This window comes from Nicotiana tabacum, chromosome 7 (assembly GCF_000715075.1).
Source record: "Nicotiana tabacum cultivar K326 chromosome 7, ASM71507v2, whole genome shotgun sequence".
Lineage (NCBI taxonomy): Eukaryota > Viridiplantae > Streptophyta > Magnoliopsida > Solanales > Solanaceae > Nicotiana > Nicotiana tabacum.
The window spans coordinates 46571534-46594831 of NC_134086.1; the positions used below are offsets into that span (position 1 = coordinate 46571534).

The window sequence follows — 23298 nt, forward strand, 5'->3', positions numbered from 1 at the left end:
ACAACTCTCACGTCGAGGACCCTCTATCTCTCACTTACTATTTGCGATGATATAACTCTGACATCATGACTCACACCCCAAAGTATTCATACTATTATTGATATTCTCAATACTTTTACATATCACTTAGGACAAAAAATTAGTTATGACAAGTCAAAAATCTTCTTCTCTAAAAAATACCACTTCTATGGATAAACAACTTGTCCTTACTTCTTTTAGTATGAGAGAAGGTGTCAAATTTGGAAAATATTTAGGTTTTCCTTTATTTACTCAAAGACCAGTCCAAAGCGATTACCAATTTATTCTTGATAACATTAAAGCAAGGCTCGCGGGATGGAAAATTAATATGTTTAGTATGGCAGGAAGATGTACTTTAATTAAGTACACATTAAACGCACTTCCAACACATGTTATGCAAATTATACATCTGCCCCGCAACATCATACAATCAATGAAAAAATACCAAAGAAATTTCATGTGGGCTACAACTCAACACAAAAAGAAGCTTCACCTCATTAAATGGAACACCATCCAAAAACATAAGGAAAATGGGGGATTGGGCATCCACAATTTATCGATTAAAAATAATGCTCTACTGGGTGCACTAGCGTGGAGACTGTTCACATCTCCAAAAGCCCTATGGGCTTCTATACTCATCAATAAATACTCCTTCAAAACTAACCATCAACAATTTTCGAATATCTGGAGTGAACTTAGGATGACAACTTTGCCAACGGGGTATTATGGCATGTTGCAAACGGCTAACACATTCGATTCTGGACGGAACCTTGGCTTGGGCCAAATATCATACTGCGAAACCAAATTGAAGGCCCATTACCAAATAACAACCAAAACTCGACACTAACACATTACTTAACAAACCAAATGGTTAACATCAATGACTTGCCCTTTGAATTACCAATTAATCTAGTGAACAAATTACGTAACATTTATGTACAACCACTCCACAATCCACAAGCCTATGACAAAATTATCTGGGGGGATCCTAATGGAAAATTTACCGTCAAATCCCTGTGTAATAGTTTACAAACAAATCAAGAAATTAGCAACTTTAAATGGACATGGGCTTTAAAGTTACCACCAAAAATTAAATATTTTTTATGGTTAGTTGGGCACAATCGTCTTCCCACCAATGCCTATCTTTATAGACTCAACATTACTACATCACCAATATGCCCTATTTGCCAACAACACAGAGAAACCATTGCCCATATATTATTCAAGTGCCTAAACGCCATATCCATATGGTATACCCTGGGAATCACAAATGATATTAACACATTGGGAAATAATGACGTCTCACCAATCGGTGACATTCACACACTCATAAATTCTACTCCACATGTACCAACATACGCCCCAGTCCAAATACTCATCCCTTTTATACTTTGGCACATCTGGAACTGCCGCAACAGAAATTTTTTCCAACACATTAACATACAAACACTCACTTCATCAAATATTATCTTCTGCTACAGAATACTACCATCTAATCCAACAAACAACTCCACATACTCAAATAAGGAATTTGAACATCAAATGGGAACCACCTACTGGCGACACAATTAAACTTAATACAGACGGCTCCTCCAATGCAACACCTCCTAGATATGGGCTAGGAGGGGTATTCAAAAACTCCATAGGCACATAGATACTAGGGTTCACTGGAAGCAGACCCACAAGAGACCCTACTACAATGGAACTCTGCGCATTATTCTAAGGTGTGCACATTACATGGCAACATAAACTATTATCACTGGAAATCAATGTCGATTCTATTGAAGTAATATCTATGTTAAACAACGATAACATACACCACTCATCACTACTATGTGAATGCAGATACTTGCTACATTAGCTGGGTAGCCTGCACATCATGCATACATACAGAGAGCAGAACAGAATTACTGATAGCTTAGCAAAATATGGAGCATCTATAGAATTAGGAGCAAACATGCATCTACTACCAGAGCCGCCAACTTTTTTGCAAAAAGAATTGACTGCAGACCAACAAGGCACTATCTACTCAAGAAAATCATCTATATCGGCCCAGAACGCTCCTCTTACTTTTTGTTTAGATGAAACATCCACTGAATGTATTATTGTGGAATTAGATGAACCATCATGCATACATACAGAGAGCAGAACAGAGTTGCTGATAACTTAGCAAAATATGGAGCATCTATGGAATTAGGAGCAAACATGCATCTACTACCAGAGCCGCCAACTTTTTTGCAAAAAGAATTGACTGCAGACCAACAAGGCACTATCTACTCAAGAAAAGCATCTACATCGGCCCAGAACGCTCCTCTTACTTTTTGTTTAGATGAACCCTCTACTGAATGTATTATTGTGGAATTAGATAGACATTAGAACAACAACGTACCTACATGCACTTTTTGTAATCCAGGGAACACTACTGCCAACGCTCCTTGTAATGTAACTTGTTTTTAATATAAAGTCATTTCGTTGGTTGACAAAAAAAAAAGCATTATTCAAGCACAAGAGGAAATAAGAGCATTCAAACAAGACAAAGTTACTGATGGTATTTTTTATGCAAAAAAGCAAAAAAGAAAAATCGATATCCTCATTGTAGATAATGCAAAAACAAAATTAAAAATTAAACAAATTTTGTTGGTGGAGACCTAATACATTATGTGAAAATTACAACAAACATGTCATATTAAAAAAGTATGCAAGTTTAAAGATACCCATTCACAAGCACTAATAGCAGAAGCAATAATTGATGATGATCAACTTTTTTAGACTGCAACAACAGAAGCAAGAATGAGTATTACAATTTACATATGTTTATGCTATCGCTTTTTCTAGAATAATTAATTTAGTTATAAAAGGAGTCCACTAGTTAATTTGCTAGAATATTAATTTTAGCAAGAATCTAATAATTTAATTGTAGGAGGAGTCTACTATTTTTTTACGTGCCTATTTAAAGCTGTTTGATTAATGAAATTTTAGCGACAAATTTTCGACCATATTTTCAACCTTCTTGATGTTTACAGTTCCATAACATCTTGCTGACATGACTTAAGGATTGGAATTAAACCTTGTGTCTTTATTTACCTCCCCCTTCACTCGTTGAAGCACCTTGGATCCGCTTGCGTCTTTATTCTTTTCAAGGAAATTGCCTTCAAATTCAAGCACTTACAGCAAACATCATAGAGATATCAAGAGACCAACATTTTCAAAAATAATAGATCACTTTTTTTTTTGTTTAAAATTTTAGTTTATGTACACTAGGAGTTGTAAATGGATTCTAAATGAATAGTTATTAATTATTTTTCTTTCTTTTTTGATTCATGTCAACACATGACAATTGTCTATATATTTATATATACATAAAATAATTTGTATTACTTGTAAATAATAACTAAATATTAATCATTTTTAAACTTTACATTATAAATATTAATAGAAGCTATAAGGCCAACGTCTTCATTCCTAATTTCCTAATAAACCAAAATATTCAAATTTCCAATTTGTGCATTATGACAAATCTTCGAAGAATAGAAAATGACTAACGTTTTGTGTTCAATATTAGGTCATAACAATTTTTATAGATATTTCTACATACGTTCTTAGAAATCACAATAATTTTAAGGGGAACTATTTCTTAAAATGGGATCAACGTTTTCATTTTCAGCGACTTAAAATTTTATTTAATAATTATTTTAAACTGAAGTACACTAGCTAATATGGAGTTTATTATCGTCAGAGGCGGATCCAGGATTTAAATACTATGGATTCAACTTTTAAGGTTTTTAGCATCGAACCCATTATATTTTTAAAGTTATGAGTTCATATCTATTATTTTTGTAATTTTAATGAATTTTTACACATAAAGTAAGTTATGGGTTCAGTTGAACCTGTTAGTTGTTCACTACATCCGACTCTATTAACCGTGTACTCAAATACTAGTTTCTATAAACTATAAGGGCTAGAGGTGCAATTCTTTACAAGAAAAGTCCCACGAGCAAAGTCACCAATACAATTATTTGGAAATTAAGGGCTAAATCGCAAAACGCTAAGACACGGGAGCTCGTTGGCTAGTTCAGTTATCCACAAAGCAGTGACACAGCTTTTCCATCTTCTGTAGTCAAAGCAGCAGAAGAAAGAAAAGCTTTGGACTTTCAAATGAACGGAAACCACCCTTTTAATAGAGCCAAAATGGCTATGCAAACCTCTTCATATAAGGTTTTTTTATGAGTTTTCTTGATGAATTAAAGTTGCAATTTTTATGGGTTTCATTGCTTTCCCAAGTTTTTTTCTTAATAAGAATACAATCAATGTCATTATTTGACTATCTTTTTTTAGTTCATGCAGTCAAGATTCAATTTTTATTAAGGTCCAATTGAGAGTGTCACTTTATTGTGTGTATCTGCATAATGGATTATTGCTTCACTCATTTTTTTTTCTATGGGAAGAGTCTTGATTATTGTTTGCATGCCAGATGCTTGATAAGATGCCACTTATAATTCATTGTGTGTAATTGATTTCTTTGAATGTTGTGGCATCTTCATTTATGCTTCCGGTGGCTGATGTAGAATCTTCTGTTTGCTCAGCTTTGGTCATTAAAGAGTTGCTCATCCCTCAGGGAAACCACTTCAGTTAGCCTGTTAAATTTAAGGAGCAGCTCTTCTGCTAGAGTTTTCTCTCTTATGAACATGACCCGCTACTCTACCTACTCCAATAATGATTCTTTTCCCTCCACGAAGAGGAGGTCTCGTGGACCGATGATGGCAGCCAAGAAAAGGTCTGAAGGTAGGGAATTTGATATGATATTGCTGGAAATTATGTTTTTTTGAGTATAAAAATGAGCTGGTTATTGTAGTTACTAGTCACTTCGGTCATTGCTGACAAGATGCAGTATTATAAGCTGATTGGCCTGCTTGATGTTGTCTAGGGACTAAGCAGGAAGATGGGAAATACAAGGACACAGTTGATCTGCCAAAGACTGCCTTTGGCTTGCGAGCAAATTCCACAGTCAGGGAACCTGAACTTCAGAAAATATGGGATGACAACCAGGTTTTTAAAAGAGTTGTTGAGAGGAACAGTGGGGTGAGTGCTTGAAGACTGACTTAAGTATCTCTACTAATGAGAATTGCTTTTGACTAATGTTTACAGTTTCTTGATAGGGCACCTTTGTTCTGCATGATGGACCTCCTTATGCTAATGGTGACTTACACATGGGACATGCTTTAAATAAGATCTTGAAGGACATTATTAATCGTTATAAGGTTGGCATGTAAGCTTACTCTTTCTTAGTTAGTATTATTATTTTATGTATGTGCATTGGACTAAATAGCAACAAGGTTCATTGGTTCTCTTTGGTGGTTAGCCTTCGCGGTGGTAGGAACATTAACATGTTGCGTGTATATGAGTAAATTCTTGATTGGCACATTAGGGTTTGAATGCCAACAGTGGCTGCTTCGGGTAGATCATATTTGATTTGCCACTTTTGGTTATAGGTGATCTGTTGAGAGCTCTGAGCCTTTAAGTTACTCGCTTTCAAGTCTTGATCTGATAACATGGAGCACTTACTTCTACATAAGCTCTTTTGAGGTACTTTGAGATTCATCAATGGAAATTCTTCATTAAGTTAGATCATTTTGTGATAGTAACGACACTCATCATTAGGATAATTCTATTCTTTTCATTATGATAAACATAAGTCCTTCATAAATATGTTGTTACTGTGTAGCTCTTGCTATAGATAAAGGGTTATTCTTCTTCAGAAGAGAACTGCATGTTACCATCTCAAAAAAAATATCTAGAGCAACCACAGATGTTTTTTCCATGTAAATAATGAAAGCTTCAACTCTATGATTTTTTTCTTTTTATTCTTTTTTTTTTATAACTGTGATGTCCGGACCAGCTTGCACGCAACTCGACTAATTCAACAGGGTACCTTTTTATTTTTCATTATTTTATCAAGGATAGAGTTGATTCATAGCAAGAAGAGGAGACAAAGGGGTAATCCCCTGTTTGTATATGTCAGAGAATGCTACACCTATCTGTCATCGGTTATGTAAAGGTATTCAAAGGGGTTTAAATGGTCCTGTGCTACTCCACCATACCCTTAATGTTTTGGGTTGAACACTCAGATTCACATGGTATCCGAGCTAAAAGTTGGTGAACCCATTTTCCCAGCCTCTTTATCTCTTCATTTCTATTGCTCTAGATCTCTCTCTTTCAATGCAGCCCATGGAGTTGCTTAGGGTTTCTCTCTCACACACGGTTCAGCCCAATGAGCCACTAGCATTGCTCCAAGCCAACTTATTAGCCTGTTCAGCCTAATCTGTCTCTCTCTCTTTCTCTATTCCAAGCCCACTTTATTTAGCCTCCTCTCTCTACTTAAAAAGAAAAAAAGAAAAAACAAAAGAAAAAAAGAAAAATTGAATCCACGTGTAAACCCTAAAACCTGGTTACATGTGCCGGAGGGTGTTAGAGAATACTATACTCCAGCTGTAGCCTTAAGATTTTGTGTTGAATGTTCAAATTGTTTCATAGTGCAGATGAATTGGTGACTTCTGTAGACAATCATATTATATTTTAGGTTTGTTCTCTACATTTTAGTATACTGCTTGTATATGGGATTTGCCGCTAAATCAATAAAATTATTTTACCTTATAAAAAATGTGTTACGACTAAGAAGAGAGAGAACGGAAGATGAAGAGAATATAGGATTATGTGATGTTAATAACATAGATCTTCGTAAGTGTAAGCACCAGAAATGAAAAAGAATCATGTTGCTCACTAACAAATTGTGTATTGGAGAGATCAACCTCAGCCAGCTTCCTTATTGGAGCCTGAAAAAGACTTGTCAAGTCGAGCGACAACTAACCTGAGTGTATGTAGCTCGCAAGCCGGCTTAGGAAATTTTAACCCTCACTAGCTGAACTTTGCCTAATTTCTACAGCCGCTGGTGTTGTCAAATAGTTTGTCGAAAGATTTCCTTTACTTCTCACTAGTCATTACATGATTTGTGCCCACACAGGTTGAGCTCTAGTGTAATATCGTCTGCTTTTATCTGCTAGATCTGGATAAGATCTTTTGCATCCATGTTGGTTAGCTTAAGCACATAACACAAGCAGGTAGGTGAGATTTGTACTGAAAAATAACAAAAGCTATAAGGCTTTAACATGATGTTACTTCAACATTTTAGCATCTCAGTGCTATGCTGGCTGTAATATTGTTCAGTATGGTTAATATTGTGTTCTATGTTGCCTAAAATTTTTCACACGGACTCAAGGGAGCACTAAGTTAACAAGTGATTCACAAAGACTACATCCCAGGCAGCCTGGAACTTATTATGTCTACGTACAAATTATGCCAGAACTTAGAGTTAACGGGCTTTTACCCCTACATGCAATTCATTTCTGTATATTAACATAAGAATTCCTGCCATATCTAATCAGTTCCTTCTGTTTTATCAGCTTCTTCAAAACTTCAAAGTTCAGTATGTTCCCGGTTGGGATTGCCATGGCTTACCAATTGAGTTAAAAGGTAAACTTCATTGCTTGTGCAGTTTCAGTCAAGTTCGTTGAATATTCCTATGCTTAAGTCTAGATTAACGGTTAAACTATGTTAGCAGATGTAACCTATATTTACGGGGAATGTACTTGTCAAAGTTGGCTTTGTCCTTAAAGAAGTATCTATTTGTTAAAATTCTCTGCCACTGCGCTACTTGAGTTGTTATGCTTAAGAAGCAGACATTTGTTGGCGTAAACCATTTGTGATGCAAAATACCTAGTCTGAACTTCCAAATTGGCAGACCAATTACAAATATAAGTCAGAGATGGTAGCCTGTGCTTTCGATAGAGCTTTACTTAAGGCCGTGTATCATTCTTTGGTTGACCTCTGTTGTTCTTAGCCTATTTCTCCTTTCTACTTCAGATCCTTTGATTTAACTACACTGGATTACTCAAAACTACAGATCATGTGCACTTCAGATTGGCATTACTCAAAACTACAGATCATGTGCACTTCAGATTGGCTTCTTTCCTGATCAAAACCAGTCTTTGAAACAATTTCATTGGTCTTTTGAGATGAAATGTTACCTATTATTGGCTTAAGAGCATGTAGACTTAAGTACAACCATAATCAAATTGATTTTTCCCCCTTGGTTCCTGATCAGAGAATGTGCTGCAAGCTTCTTTTTAATGAAGTAAGATCCTTTTGCATAGAGGTTAATATAGATATTATTGCTGTCTGTGGAAACTCCACCTACTACAGTTCTTTTTTCCCACATTTTCTCCTTCTCTCTCTCTCTCTCTCTCTCTCTCTTAATCAGTTCCAATGATTAGAGACTATCATTCTCAGGCAACTCCACTTTATTCCTTAACTATTTGGCAAGACTTGTTTTGGAAATTTAAACACTATCTCGAGTGTCTGACATGGTGGATAAAAATTATGGAATAAGGGGGACCAAAACTTTAGAACATACCATTATGCTGTTCTCTTCTATCTGTGCCGCCTAATTTTTATTTTGGTGGCATGACAGCTTCTTTTAACTTCAGTGTTACAGTCACTAGATGCTGATTCCAGAAAAGAGCTTACACCGCTAAAATTGCGAAACAAGGCAGCCAAATTTGCAAAATCAACAGTGCAGAGTCAGATGGCATCATTTAAGGTTGTTTATAATATACTACTTCCCATTCTATATTCTTTCATCATGGTCCTTCTACTCTTCCTTTCTTGTTTATTCTGTTTTATCATAATGCTAACATTTATGAGTCTGAGATGGTTGCAGCGTTATGGAGTATGGGCTGACTGGGATCAACACTATCTAACTCTTCATCCAGAATATGAGGCTGCTCAGGTATCTTCACAGCAATTCTTTTAGCTCCTTCTCTGTCTTTTGCTGAATCTCGCATAGATCTGCTCTTATTGGTAATGCTTTTGTGGGTTTGCTTTTGTACTAAATGTTTTGTGTGCCTTCTCTATTTCTATCCTTGTTATGAAAGCTAGCACTAATGCTTTTCTCTTTGACAGGTAAACTGCATATATTTCTTTTTATGTTTAACAATAATTATACCGTCAAACTAGTCTTACAAAACTCCTTTCCTGCTTTATGCTTCTCTACTAGATTGAAGTATTTGGCCAGATGGCTATTCAAGGTTTTATCTACAGAGGCAGGAAACCAGTTCATTGGAGTCCCTCATCTCGAACTGCACTTGCAGAGGCTGAACTGGAGGTATGTGGACTTCTATTGCTGCTTCTTCGTAGATGACCTACTTTCTCTGTGATACTCTATTCCACCTGGGAGATTGGTAAAACTTGAATGATTTACAAGGCCGTGGGTTCTACTACTTTTTGACTTTAACTCGTACTTTCTGGCAGAGTGAGGGTGAAACCTCATCAGTTGTCTGGGCAATAGCATAGTCTGGGTCATGATGTTGTTGTATCTCCCATTTCATTTTTTTAGAAGAGGTTTTGTGTGGTTAACATCTCCCCCCCTCTCTCTCTCTACTTTTTTTTCCGATTTGATATATGCTATATGCTATATCATAAATAATTTACTGGAAAGGTTGAACGGTGTAACTTTGATCTGCTAGTTATATAGTTGTATGAGTATGCATATATATATGTGTGTGTGTTTATGTATATGTATATATTTATTCGTGTGTATATACACGGTTTCTATCTAACATCTATGAAGTTTATATGCAGTATAATGAGGAGCATGTGTCAAAGAGCATGTATGCTATTTTCAGCCTAGTTGATGTACCAGCTTCATGTGACTCATTGAAAGAATTCTTGCCCAATCTATGCTTGGCAATTTGGACGACGACTCCTTGGACAATACCAGCTAATGCTGGTAAGGTGTTTTATGGAATCATCACAATTTGTAACCCCAACACTCCCCCCCCCCCCCCCCTTTTTTTTTTCTTTTTCTTTTTCTTCTGTAAATAATCCAAATTAGGAAAGGTGTTATGCTTCGAACATTATTAGTCCACTTTGCATGTTGTATAAGACAGACTCATTGGAACTATGGCTTCAGGTTAAACGTTTCCTGCTTGGACCATCAAATTTCTGTGTGAAAGATATCGTAGTTGTCACTATTGACATGAAATAGTTAAATATAAGCTGGAATATATTGTCTAGATAAGCGTGCATATTTTGGCACTGCACAACATAGCCAATCCATGAAAAGCTTATATATAAGCAACCAAACACTAGAATGGTGCTGATGCAGTTATGTGCTGATAACTGTTTGTTAAGTCCCACATTAGTTGGAGTGGGATGTGGTCTCTTTATATGGTTTTGGGCAATCGTTTCCTCATGAGCTGACATTTGGGGTTGAGTTAGGCCCAAGGTCCATTCCTTCACATGATATCAAAGTCAAACCCATCGATGCCTGTTGTTGTGTTTCTCAATATTCAGCCCCTGTGTTATGTTATCCATGCTCCAGTTTTCCAGTCCTGGGAATTAAGGGGGTCTCAAGTCCCACATTGGTTGAGGGATTGGGTTGTGGTTTTCTTATATTATCTTAGGCAATTCTCTTTTCATGAGCTATGTTTTGGGTTGAGTTAGACCCAAGGTCCATATCTATCCCAAAAAAAAGGTTAGATCCAAGGTCCATTTTGTCACAACTGTGTCATATCCACTGCTTAATGAGATTGATTTCTTCACTTAAATTTCCGTTGTTGCTCTGATTTTGAGGAATCTGCTTCCTGGGGGAGTATCTTTTGCCGAATTTACTGGGTTAGTGCATGTTTTTTGTCCATCTTTATGCTGCATCCTTTTTCCATCCTTTTTGAGAGAAGCAGATTTAAGAACTAGATAAATTTGTGTCTGTGTAAGACTTAAGTAACCAATGCTTGATTTATTCTCAAGTTTCAGAAGCATTTCAGGTTTGTATGAAATGCTAAAGATACTTCCCTTTTCAAGTGGAGTTCTTTTTTTGTTATAGAATTGAATTTATTGACCACAGCCCGTTGTCTCAACAAAATATAAGTGCTGCTAGTCTGTTATCATGTGAAATTTTGCTTGGTTTTTCTATAGTCAATGCTCATTAAGTCGTGGTATGGAAATTCATTTTTTCCATTTCCATTAATATATTGAGGTACAATTATTGTCTAATAATAATTGCGGGGATTTGCAGCTGTTGCAGTAAATGGTAAGCTTCAGTATGCCGTTGTTGAAGTTTGCTCAGCATCGACAGACGATTCTACATCTCCCGGGGATGGAAAGAAGAGGCTTGGAAATTTCTTGAAGGGCGATAAAAGCCTATATCTTATTGTAGCTCTGGACCTTGTATCAGCATTAGAAGCAAAATGGGGCTTGAAGCTTGCCTTGAAGAAAACAGTACTGGGTTCGGATCTTGAAAATTGCAGGTGAAGTGTTGAACTTGTACGCCTGGTTGCACAAGCTTATTGCTTGTGCTGCCAAATACAATTCAAATCGTATATTTCCAATGATTTTCATGTGTTTATGCTATCAGAATTCCAAGTTAATTGATGGACCTTAAGTATAATCCATGTGGGTCCATAACCAAGCTTGTTGTTCATGAGTTCCTCACAGTTGTTATTAGAGAGGAATTGTTCATTATTACATCAGGAACCCACTTTCAATTTTTCTCAGGTACACCCATCCTATAGATAGCCGGGAATGCCCTGTTGTCATTGGGGTCGATTACATTACAACAGAGTCAGGAACTGGATTAGTTCATACCGCACCTGGTCATGGACAGGAAGATTATGTAACCGGCTTGAAATATGGCTTGCCTATAGTTTCCCCTGTTGACGATGTTGGGAAATTTACGGAAGAAGCTGGACAATTTAGGGGGCTCGATGTGCTTGGCAATGGCAATGTTGCTGTTATTGATTACTTGGATGAACAGCTGTCACTGGTCATGGTAGAGCCATACAGTAAGTGGTTACTGTTTCAGTGCCTATTCAGATGTTCAGAAACTATAAGTCTCCCATGATTCATTAAATAATGTGATATTTCTTCTGAGTGTAATCCTAATCTTTTCTTCTAATAAATGTTGTGCAGAACACAAATACCCTTACGATTGGAGAACAAAGAAGCCCACAATATTCAGGGCTACTGAACAATGGTTTGCATCAGTAGAAGGATTTCGTGATGCTGCAATGGATGCAATCAACCAAGTAACTTGGACTCCTACTCAGGTATTTGTTAATACTCTGGCTCTCAAATTCTTTTAAGGATAGCAGCTGGTCCTTTAGTGGCTTTGTAACTGCATAATATAATTGTCTCCAGGCAGTAAACCGTATTTCTGCTATGACATCTGGCCGCTCGGATTGGTGTATATCACGCCAAAGGACATGGGGAGTCCCCATTCCAGTCTTTTACCATGTTGGATCAAAGGAGCCACTGATGAATGAAGAAACTGTAGATCATATCAAATGTAAAGCTTTCATGTTGTGATTTCTTGTACTTCTGCATATGGGGCGTGATAAATAACTTGTCTACTACATTGCATATGAATCTTATTAAATATGAAAATCTTTAATTTGCATTGGGAATATGCAGATGTTCATTCTCACTTTGTATCATGATTTTTGCAGCTATAATTTCGCAAAAAGGAAGCGATGCATGGTGGTACATGTCAGTGGAGGAATTACTTCCTGAGAAATATTGTGATAAAGCATCAAACTATGAAAAAGGGACTGATACGATGGATGTTTGGTTTGACTCAGGTGATATAGCTTCTTTCAGTACTCTGTACCTGTTGAACTAGCTCAACAATTCCCTTTTTGGGGATAAATGTTGATCATTGTTTACTTGAAACTTTATGGTGCCATGGCTAAAATCTATATGTCTTGGTGGTTTCTCCTTTGCTTCTTGTTGTTTTTGAAAATAATTTTATCTATTCAGCAGTACTAGTCAGTTTCTCCTCTCCGGCCATCCTTTATGATTGAGTTTCTGAAGCTGGGTTTGGTAGGACCCCATAATTAAAGTGACTAAAAACTTCTTTTTCTTAAACGGGCAAATAGAATACCTTATCCTCCAAATTTCGAGTTTACCTTGATCAGGGCAAGTAGTTAAATAATTGTAGCTAATTCTCAACATTATGGAATTACTTCCTGGTTCTTGCTCTCACTGAATGTGGGACACTTAACAACGACCATGCCATTCTTGGTGAAGATGGTAGTTGAATCAAAGGTGACAAAGAAGAGAAGGTTCTTGAACCGGATACAACCGAATAGAGTGTGATGAACTGTTATCACCAAGTGAGATGGTCGAAATTCTTATTAACCACTTTGCCAACAAAGCTGCCTGTAATTAGGGGTGTCAATGGTTCGGTTCGGCCGGTTATTTTATAAAATTTGTACCATACCAATTTTTCGGTTATTTTATTATGTATAACCAAAACTAGACTTTTCGAAACCGTCCCAATCATGTCGGTTTCACTTCGGTATCGGTACGGTTCGGTTAATTTTCGGTATTTTTTAAATGTCATATAAAATTCACCAGTAAAAATAGAATGCAACAACGTACCTTCTTTTATAGGACTTAGCGAAACTCTCTAGACATTTTTACTGTTTAAAGGATAATGAATTAAAAAACATGAAAAATGGCTAGAGTATAGATACACAACTATTCGACACCAACGTAAAAGAAACCAAGTAAAAACAAAGAAAATATAAATCACACGAGTGGAAAGATATTAACCAAGTTGGGACTCAAGAATAAAGTCTATATTAAATATTTAAAAAGATAAATCTAAATTATATAAAAGGAAACATATTCAAAAATTGTAGTTTGCTACTCATAATTGTTAGAATACTTTGTGTCTTGCTAATAAAGATACTTGAAATAGCTTAGTTTTAAGTATAAGTAGCAGAATAGGTTTTAGGAATTAGTATTTTGAGTTTAATTACTTATTGGCTTGTAACAGTTTTCATAATTCCAAGACCCAATGAAAAATTTAATACTTTATTAGTTTTAAACTTACTATATGAATATATTTTTCACATGTAAAATTTATTCGGTACGGTTTGGTATTTTTTCGGTTTATTTTTATAAAATAAAAAACCTACACTAATTATCGGTACGGTTATAGATTTATATAAAAACCTACGGTTTCTTTAAAAGAAACCTAAAAATCGGTTCGGTGCGGTACAGTTCGCTCGGTTTAGTCGGTTTTCTAATATCCATTGACACCCCTACCTGTAATGCCAACAAATTGAATGTCCTCATTCCCTTTTTGGGTCATTTGTGATATTCCCAACTATATTGGGTGCAGGAATGGATCACCTTGCTAGATTCCATTTTCTTTTCTACCCTATAGGACTACTTCAACTAAAGCTCCAAAATGTGAACAACGTACAAGATTAAAGACAATCTTCATATCCATGATGGTTAATATTGCCGAAATAGGAATTTTTCAAAAATTGTTTATTTGAGTGACAAACATTTGTTTGCGTTTGTGGAAGAGCTGAGTACAATATACACAGAACTTTATCCATCTTCGCTTGGAGTTTTGTTTATTATTGTTCCAGCAAAGTGTGCCTCAGCTTATATCCTCTTCCTGTCCATTTATGCATGCATTTGCATTTTCCCTTACAATTCTAATAGGTTAATTCAACTGGAAACGGAGGTGAAAGTTAGGGTTCTTTATTTACAACCTAAGATGAGCGGAAATCCTACAAAACTAACATTTTTTGCATTTCAGTTTTTCCTGCTGCATCAAATTTATAGTTTTTGGGTGTTCAGTATGTCGTTCTTACATCCTTCTCTCTCTCTCTCTCTCTCTCTTTTTCTTTTTTGTGTCTTATGTGTTGTTTCCCTGATATTTTCTCTCTTCATCAATGTGCCGGTTTAACTATATTTCATGAGAAGTCCCTAATGTAAATTTTTCTTTAGCACTAGGATTATAATGTTAACCACTGTTTACTCAGGTTCTTCATGGGCTGCGGTGCTGGACAAAAGAGAAAGCCTTAATTACCCTGCAGATTTATACCTTGAGGGTACAGATCAACATCGTGGTTGGTTCCAGAGTTCCTTGCTAACTAGTATTGCCACTAAAGGTAAGGGGCATTTTGTAGTCCTCCTCTTCATCCTATGTAATATTACTTAAGGTTTAGAGAATCTTAAATCTTTACCTTATAAAAGAAAAAAAATCTTTTGTTAGTCTCTTTCTCCCAGGAAATATCAAGCTTGGCTACAAAAATTAGGTAAAGAAACAGGGTTAACTTCCCGGGGAATTAGTCGACCCCATTGACCTCCTTTTTGGGCTTTATGGTTGTTCAATGTTTCTACATCTGAAACCATAACTATAGTCCTCTACTATCTGCTATTATTCATATAGATCTCTCTCTCTCTCTCTCTGCAACTTCAGTCCTACAGTGTACCATCTTATTCTCCTTAAACAGTGGTAAGTTATATTCTGGAAGAGGATAAAGGATTTGCAAAAATTCCTGGACATTGGAGACAATGAGGGATGATCCAAAAGAAGCAAAACTGTTTTTGCTGCAAAATCCTTAGTAGGGGCTCTTACTACATGGCAGTAATTAGTGATTTCATTCTTATAGTCTAAATTTTAGATTTTGGCTCTTCGAGATATTGCCTTATAGTAATTTTCTCATCATATGTCATAATTGCAGGCATGGCCCCTTATCGTGGTGTTATTACGCATGGATTTGTACTGGATGAAAGGGGGTTGAAAATGAGCAAATCTTTGGGCAATGTTGTTGATCCAAGGATGGTGATTGAAGGAGGGAAAAACCAAAAGGTGTGTTGCCGATTTATTGCAATTAGTGTGCACCTCACACCTGCTCTTGACAAGAATTGACGTCTCTACTTTACCTTTGACAGGAAAGTCCTCCATATAGTGCTGATGTATTAAGGCTTTGGGTTTCAAGTGTAGATTATACCGGCGACGTGTTGATTGGACCTCAAGTCCTTCGTCAAATGTCTGACATATACCGGAAATTGCGAGGAACACTTCGATTCCTTCTAGCAAATCTCCACGATTGGAAAGTAGGTTTAACAATCTCAATCAAGGCTATTTCCAAAATAAGAATGTTCTTACATGCTCTGATCACTTGTGCAGCATCATCTTCTTTTTCTGCTAAGCTCTTTTTACTCTCTCTATCACACATACACACCTAGAGCATGTGCAGTCCGTTTTATAGATCCCTCTTATGCTCGACTCTTGAACTGAGTATTGTTTGTTACTTGTTAAAGTTGATGAGTTTATTAGTTTTCTTGAATTAGATGTTCATAACTTAACATTGGTAGTTTTGACGTGAAGTGTTATCTGAAATTTGCTTTCTGCAGGCTGATTGTGCAGTCCCGTATAGTGATCTTCCTATGATTGATCAGTATGCGTTATTCCAGCTTGCTAATGTTGTGAACAACATCAGAGAGAGCTATGAAAATTATCAGTTTTTCAAGATATTTCAGGTATGTTTTCTTTAGTTGATGTTTCAAGTTCCTGAAATGTGACGACTCTAAAACTTTGCTTATACGGAAAAAGGCAATTGTTTGATTGAAGATAGTAAGAGTGCATATCATTGAAGGAAAAGAGGAGCTTCGCAATTTCTTTTAACTACAAGAGGGGGAGGATCTTGGTCATGGTATAAGCTACGTACATTTCTCTCAGTTCGTCAGGAGATGAGATCTATAACCACAATTAGCAGATCAGTTGCATCATATATGTGTGTCAACATGAGCTAAGTGGTAAGGTAGAAGTGGCACTGTAGCAGTGGAGTTTAAGGATATAGACACCATTTCTGTCACCAATGACAAATCAATGAAGTTTTCAGAAGATTAAAACCTTGATGTACTTGTTCTAGTTTTACTTGATAGTTGGGGAAAATCTGAAGAAACTAGAAACTAAATCAGATATTCTTTATTTAAGCATACAAACCCTGTCAGTAAAAAAATAACATTTCGGCACCAGTCACACCTCGAAGTCAAGTTGTTGGATCCCTAGTTCTGCCCAAAGTTTCAATCTTAAATCTACGGTTCTCTAGGGGCAGTCAACTTGCTGCAGTTGTACTTGGTAGTTAGGAGAACAGAAGTTAGTTGAAGAGTTCTGGCTGCTTGAATGATATTTTGGGAAAAGGATAAAGGCTTAGCACAAGAAGTATGGAGGAAAATATTTATTCAGAAGAAAAAAAAAGGTAATACAGAAGAAAAATTTAAGGCCAATATCCAAGGAGGATTGACGATAGGGAACATAACACATCAATTCTGTTGAATAGAATGACTAATATTCAGTGAAGGCGTAAAAAGCAAAAAGCAAAATATTCCCTAAAATTCATGTAAGGATTCCATGAATACTGTTCATCCTCATTTATAATTCCTTTCTACACCAAAAGTAAAACAATATTATACAATAAACTTAATCTTTTGGAAAGAGTTAGCACTATCTTCAAAGCAACTTTCTTTCTGTCCAAACGATACAACATATGCGGGCTGGTATTGAATTTCACCTGTGAAGGTGTATTTCTATGAGCGGCTGATAAAAGCCAGCAACTTGTTAGGATTCAGTTTTGTCTTGCCAACAGCGTTATCGGTGGTTATTCTGCAAAATAAGGAGGGAATGGATGGATTCTTATCCAGTGCTAGTAAGGATCATTTCTGAAACAGAAGAGCTTTGAATAATTCCAATGGAAGGTGACCTAATAGCCTGGCTTGGAATGATAAGGTTAGGTTGAGGGGGATTTCTGGAAGAAACGTTCCATGATCCACTAAAGGAATGTACACCTTCCAGCTACCTAGTTTATTCTGTTCTACCACAGTGAGGAAGCTCGTCATGATCAGATCTTTCTAGCTGAGAAGGTAGGCATAAGAGCAACAAATCCTTTTCGGTGGAAGTTTAGTTGCAGCAGTGTCAAGGGCCTAGTGTAAAAAAAAGGGAGGATGTTTAGCTGCTATAAAGTGGCCACTGTGTGTGTGCGTGTGTGTGTGTGATTGAAACATCTGGTTCTACTTGTGTGATTCTACTTCATTTTCTCTTTAATCTCTATTATGTCTATATTTAAAAAAAAGGGGCTATAGGTTTAACTCTTTCGAAACTTCAAGGGATAGTGAATAAAAGGAGTTGTTTGGTTAGCATCTTTCAGGTGTGAGTTATCTTAATTCTGTGCATGAGTGATAATGTAACATCTGAATCGTACTATTGTAGTTCCGGCATCTACAGCCTCCAGTTTTCCTTGAAAAGTATTTGTTACCAGTGACAAATTGCATGTTTTTTCTCTTAGTCAGACAAGGCTGATAGGCTTCTAGGAGTCCAATATATTCCGAAGTTAAGTGAAATAATTACGTGATCTGATACATCGAAGTTCAATGGATAGACGAGCTTGTGGTGAAATTGGTTCTGGCAGTATGGAGAAGATTTCATCAGAACCTATAAAGCTGGAATTTGTAATACAGCTAGGAATTGCACGAGTGCATCTGTATGGCATAGAGAAATGCTACTCCCTCCATCCCAATTTATGTGTTGGTGTTTGACTGGGCACAATGTTTAAGAGAAAAGAAAGACTTCTGAAATTTGTGGCAAAAAACAAGTCATAGATATTTGTGTGGCTTTAAATCATATCATTAAAGGTCAACTAGAAAATGTAAAGTTAAGTTATTACTACTAAATATAGAAAGGTGTCATTCTTTTTAGGACTGACTAAAAAGGAAAGAGTGTCACATAAATTGGGAGGGAGTAATATTTAATTTACTTCTAATTTGACAAAATATTGATATGGAAGGTGTTAGCTATGCTTGTGCACAAAATCAACCTATTTATGCAAGTCCAGTTATGATGTCTTCTCTTGGTCTTGGTGCCATCTTGTCAAATTGATGGTATTAGAAGTTAACAAAACACTTGGATGGATGGGAGGTGAGCAAAGGAGGGAGAGAAAAAAATTTATTTCAATCCCCTCAAGTGTAATAAAGCAAAACGATATTCTTAACCAAGAATCATACTGGCGTAAACTCCACGTTAAAAGGTTATTAGATCCCTAATCTGTGACACCGTGTAGTAATACTATAATGTCGATAAGAAGATTATAAAGAGCCTTTTAGTATTTTCCATGAGATGGATATATTAAATATTTTCAGTTAATTTCCGGCTTCTTGCAGTTGAAAGTTTAATTTCATGAAAATGTTTGTTTTGAGATGAATTTAATTATCAGCTGATGGACAGTTCTTTTGATACTTTACTAGTTTTATCCCTTTAATGGAAGGCATCCTTTTTTGTGTAATTATTATTCATTATCCCTGCAGGTGATTCAGCGCTTTGTGATAGTTGACCTCTCAAACTTCTATCTCGATGTTGCGAAGGATCGGCTTTATGTTGGGTAATACATGTTGTATCTCTACATACTCTTCACTTTTTTATTCTCTCCCCAAGCTTGTATAATGTTTCAAGTCCTGAGAAAATTTTAAAAAATAGTTAAAAGAATATAAAACAAAGCAAGACATAATGCTACCTTAGGCAGTGAGTACTGAATTGCTGCTATTAAAAGAGCGATATAGTAATTAATAGTTATAAGGATTGCTTTGCAGTTTTGAACCCTCTTGTATGAGGTACTTCTGATGGTGGCCTTTATTGAACCTGCAATTTGGCTTGTAGATTTATCCAGAAGTGGAATTTTGGCTCCTTACCTAATAAACCCATTTTTGCCATCAAAATGAGCTGTATTTGGGTACTTCTCATACAATGTTTTGGAAAGAAGAAAAAGAATCAGAAGAAAACGATAAGTAAGATCTGCTGTTGGTAAGAGATAGTATTGACTCATCAGAGATCGGTAGACTGTAGATAATGGAAGCTCAAAATATGGGAGACTGTAGGGAGGGAAGGAAGGAGAAAAACTGCAGTAGAGGCGATGGGGATAAGGTACCTGTTGGGGGCAGGGAGCCAGGATTGCAGTTGAGGCTACAAGGAAGGGGTAGTTGTGGATGGGCATTCTTGGTCGACTGGAGTTGGAGGTAGGATTACAGAGGAGAAGCAGGGAGTTGAGGAAGGGTAGGATTTGGGTTGCTTAGAGCTGCTGGTGTTGCGGACCAAATTATTCCTCAAAATTGAAATCATTTTGCTTGCTTTTTTTTTTTTTTTTTTTCCAATGGAAGTGTCAAAAGTTGGAGTAGAAGTGTCACTTTCCATTAAGCTGAATGGAAGCCAAATTACCCTCTTTTCACAAGGGCCAAAGCTGCAAAAATTCCTGCTGCTGATGTCTCGGTTAAAGTGAACTTTCTTGTTTGTTTTGTTGTTAGGTTTGTGACTCTAAATCCTCTATTCGATCAAATAAACGACTGCGATTCTGAATCCCCGAACCTTGAACAATTCATCAAAACACAGTTAATCACAATTTATGGAATACTATGAAACATATCAATGTCACGTCTTGGACGCTTGTATAGATGGAGGACAATTCATTTGGGCTCTTTGCTCCTTAGATTTGTATTCTTATCCTCATTCTGGAAGCCTAACATGTAGATTATGGGCTCTAGAAAAAGCAAGAGAACCTTGTTGTTCCAGTTTATCTTTCTCCTAGTAGGTTCTGACTCAAATTTTATATGGCATGTAACTTATTCAACAATCAATTACTTATGTAGAATGTCTCGGAGTACCTCGGGTTGATAAGTTTATCTTATGTGAAAAGTGAAGTTTGATGGTAGGAACATGTATCTACTAAGAGTCTTTGTATCAAACTTGAGATCCAAGCTACTTATTTAGTTCTCTTAGAAAGTTGGTATTCTGAGTCTTCAATTCTTGGCTCCAAGTCATCATTTTGGTGACAGGTTTCATATCCCATATACAGTTGTTGATCTAGGGTTTTATGTCCTCTGTATATGAGTTTTGACAGATTTTCTAAAAATTGACTTCATGTGGGGATTCAGTGCCTTGCTCTTTGTTTTACATTGATGCTTCTGCTATTCTCTTTGTATTAGATATTGTAGGCGACCTTTGAATCCAGGCTTCAGCTTGTTACCTGAATTCATTAACAGCTCGTATTGAAAGATTAGTTAGATGCTAATGAAAATTGTTATTTTCAGGGGCAGTACAAGTTTTACAAGGAGGGGTTGTCAAACAGTCCTTGAAGCCCATTTGCTTTCAATCGGAAGGATAATTGCTCCCATCTTACCTCATTTGGCTGAGGATGTCTGGCAGCATCTTCCTTTCCAGCATACTACTGAAGATGGGCATGTTGCCAAATATGTTTTTGAGTCAAGATGGCCTGAACTAGATGCAGAACACCTTTCTTTTCCAGAGGAAGAAGTTGATTTTTGGGGAAAAATACTTGAGGTAACTGTTCTACATCTGAGACAAAGATGAGACATTAATGATGACTAGGGAGTTAAACAGGGTTAGAATGCCTTGCAAATTGATGTTATTCATGTACTCATCTCCCTCAAATATAGGTTTTTTTCATCCCTCGTGTATAGGATGACTAGGAGTTTTCAGAAAAAAAGGAAGAGTATAGGTGTAAAACATCATTGGCTTAGGACTCCTTGCAATGTGATATTTTCCTCTTATCCTTGCCCCTTAGAGTACTGGGATATTGACTAAAGCTTCTCAATTTCTATACGAAGACGTTTTGATACAGATAACTCCACATAGTTTGGCCCAATCTTTCAATCGGGTACCAGTTGTTTAAACTTAAGTTTGGCCTAGTATTCCAGTCTAGCTACCAGTTGCTTAAGTAAGCTCAAAGGCAGCTGATCTCTATATTTCTATGATGCACTCCATGTAAGAATTCCACAGCCCTTTGGTAGCTTTAATAATTTGGGGCTGCGAAATTATAGTCTATTACATCAGATGTCTTTCTGTTTAACAACTTAAACTATTTGTGGCATTTTTCTTTATGCCAAACAGAGCCTATTTCACTTTCTATTGAATTGCTGTTCGTTTGGAGGTCCCGACTTTTCCTTTTCTCGACCTGCTTTATTAATCGTTATCTGATGATGGCAATTTGAACAACTATGACCAGCTAAGGACGGAAGTTAACAAAGCATTGGAAGTAGCTCGAAATGGAAAATTGATCGGCTCCAGCTTAGAGGCCAAGGTGTATCTCTACTGTTCTAATGAAAGCCTGGCTGAGAGACTAAAGAAAATGTGCAAACCTACAAATGATGCAGATGCTCTAAATCGCATATTTATAACATCTCAGGTATACTGCGCTCTCGTTTGAACTATAGTTATGGCTGATGCTCAAGGCTCTATAGGCCATGGTATAAATGCGTCAATTTCCATGTCTTCACAAGCACCAGCTCTCCCCGCTTTTAGTTGCTATGTTGTTGCCGAGCTCACTTGAGCTTGAAACAAACTAAATTGAATCCTCTTGAAAACCTACTTTGAGTTGCCAATAAAGTTCTTCAAACAAATATTTGGGTTGGTCACACTTGCAAATTGGTCATCCTTTCGGCTGAACTCTGTTACACACGTGTGGCAATAGTTCCACTTGAAATATTATTGTCTCTGTTTAGGAATTCTTGGACTCCATAATCGAAATATCGTGTTTACTTGATGAAGTTAGGTTTGAAAACTTAATGCAAAAAGAGTTTCTTCGAGCACATGATTTTATGATTTTCTTGGTTTGATGCATTACGTTGTTGCACTTTCTGCAGGTGGAGATTCTCAACTCCTTGGAAGATGAAAGGATTAAAGATGTTCAGTACAACGGAGAGTACCTCATTGAAGAAGGGAACAAAATCTGGATTGGCGTATCCCATGCAGATGGCTCAAAGTGCGACAGATGCTGGAATTATTCACCTCAAGTAGGTTCATTTACTGAGCATCCTTTGCTATGTGGCCGCTGTCACAACGTGGTTATTGGTCTACCAATTCGTGATCCTGAAGATTTAGCCAAGGTCACACAGAGTGAAGCAAAAGAGGCTATAGCACAATGAAGTTAATCGGTCCAAAAATCTGGAGGTTTACAACTACTACAAGCTTCACATCCAACTGTAATTTTTGTCTCCGATTGAATCTTCAAAAGTTTCAATTTCATTACCAAATGAGGCATCAGCCCTTCTGATGTAATTCATTAAAATAGAGAAAGAAAAACACAAATGGAGAATCTTTTTTATATTTTAAAGTTAGGATAATATTTTTGTACATGCATTAATGCATAGATGGATAACTGGCCTTTTGTAAAGGATCTGATTCAGACCCTGTTTGATGATCCAACAATAAATTACACGATTATTTTAGGCATCCCGTTAGACTTTTTTTTTAGTGGAAAATTATTTTGGTAAACAATATTAAACCAGCTGGGATTGCAGGATTTTGGACTCTGAGAGGGAAGAAGAGAGCAACTGTGGTTGAACTGATGAAATGTA

General features: G+C 36.6%; 1 protein-coding gene across 2 annotated transcripts; it reads left to right on the forward strand.

Annotated features, from left to right (window-relative positions):
* The first annotated feature begins 4026 nt into the window (after positions 1 to 4026).
* LOC107795941 (isoleucine--tRNA ligase, chloroplastic/mitochondrial) lies at positions 4027 to 23173 on the forward strand. 2 transcript variants are annotated; one of them, XM_075257190.1, is made up of 22 exons: positions 4027 to 4233; positions 4602 to 4800; positions 4943 to 5097; positions 5175 to 5276; positions 7476 to 7545; positions 8559 to 8671; positions 8792 to 8860; positions 9128 to 9235; positions 9712 to 9859; positions 11147 to 11378; positions 11626 to 11912; positions 12040 to 12176; positions 12268 to 12415; positions 12576 to 12707; positions 14913 to 15041; positions 15618 to 15745; positions 15829 to 15993; positions 16294 to 16419; positions 19240 to 19313; positions 21013 to 21262; positions 21948 to 22127; positions 22585 to 23173. In XM_075257190.1, the coding sequence occupies exons 1-22, from the start codon at positions 4174 to 4176 to the stop codon at positions 22864 to 22866; spliced, it is 3294 nt and encodes a 1097-aa protein (XP_075113291.1). In that variant the 5' UTR covers positions 4027 to 4173; the 3' UTR covers positions 22867 to 23173. The 2 variants fall into 2 exon arrangements, with proteins under 2 accessions (XP_075113291.1, XP_075113292.1); XM_075257191.1 differs by having other exon boundaries at positions 4093 to 4233; positions 5164 to 5276.
* Positions 23174 to 23298: the final 125 nt, after the last annotated feature.

Bases quoted from the DNA above. Each gene is read 5' to 3' on its own strand.
- LOC107795941 (XM_075257190.1), top strand. From the start codon at position 4,174: ATGAACGGAAACCACCCTTTTAATAGAGCCAAAATGGCTATGCAAACC. The intron at 15,746-15,828 runs GTGTGTTGCCGA...TACCTTTGACAG, and splicing joins AAGGAGGGAAAAACCAAAAG to GAAAGTCCTCCATATAGTGC. The intron at 21,263-21,947 runs GTAACTGTTCTA...AACTATGACCAG, and splicing joins TTTGGGGAAAAATACTTGAG to CTAAGGACGGAAGTTAACAA.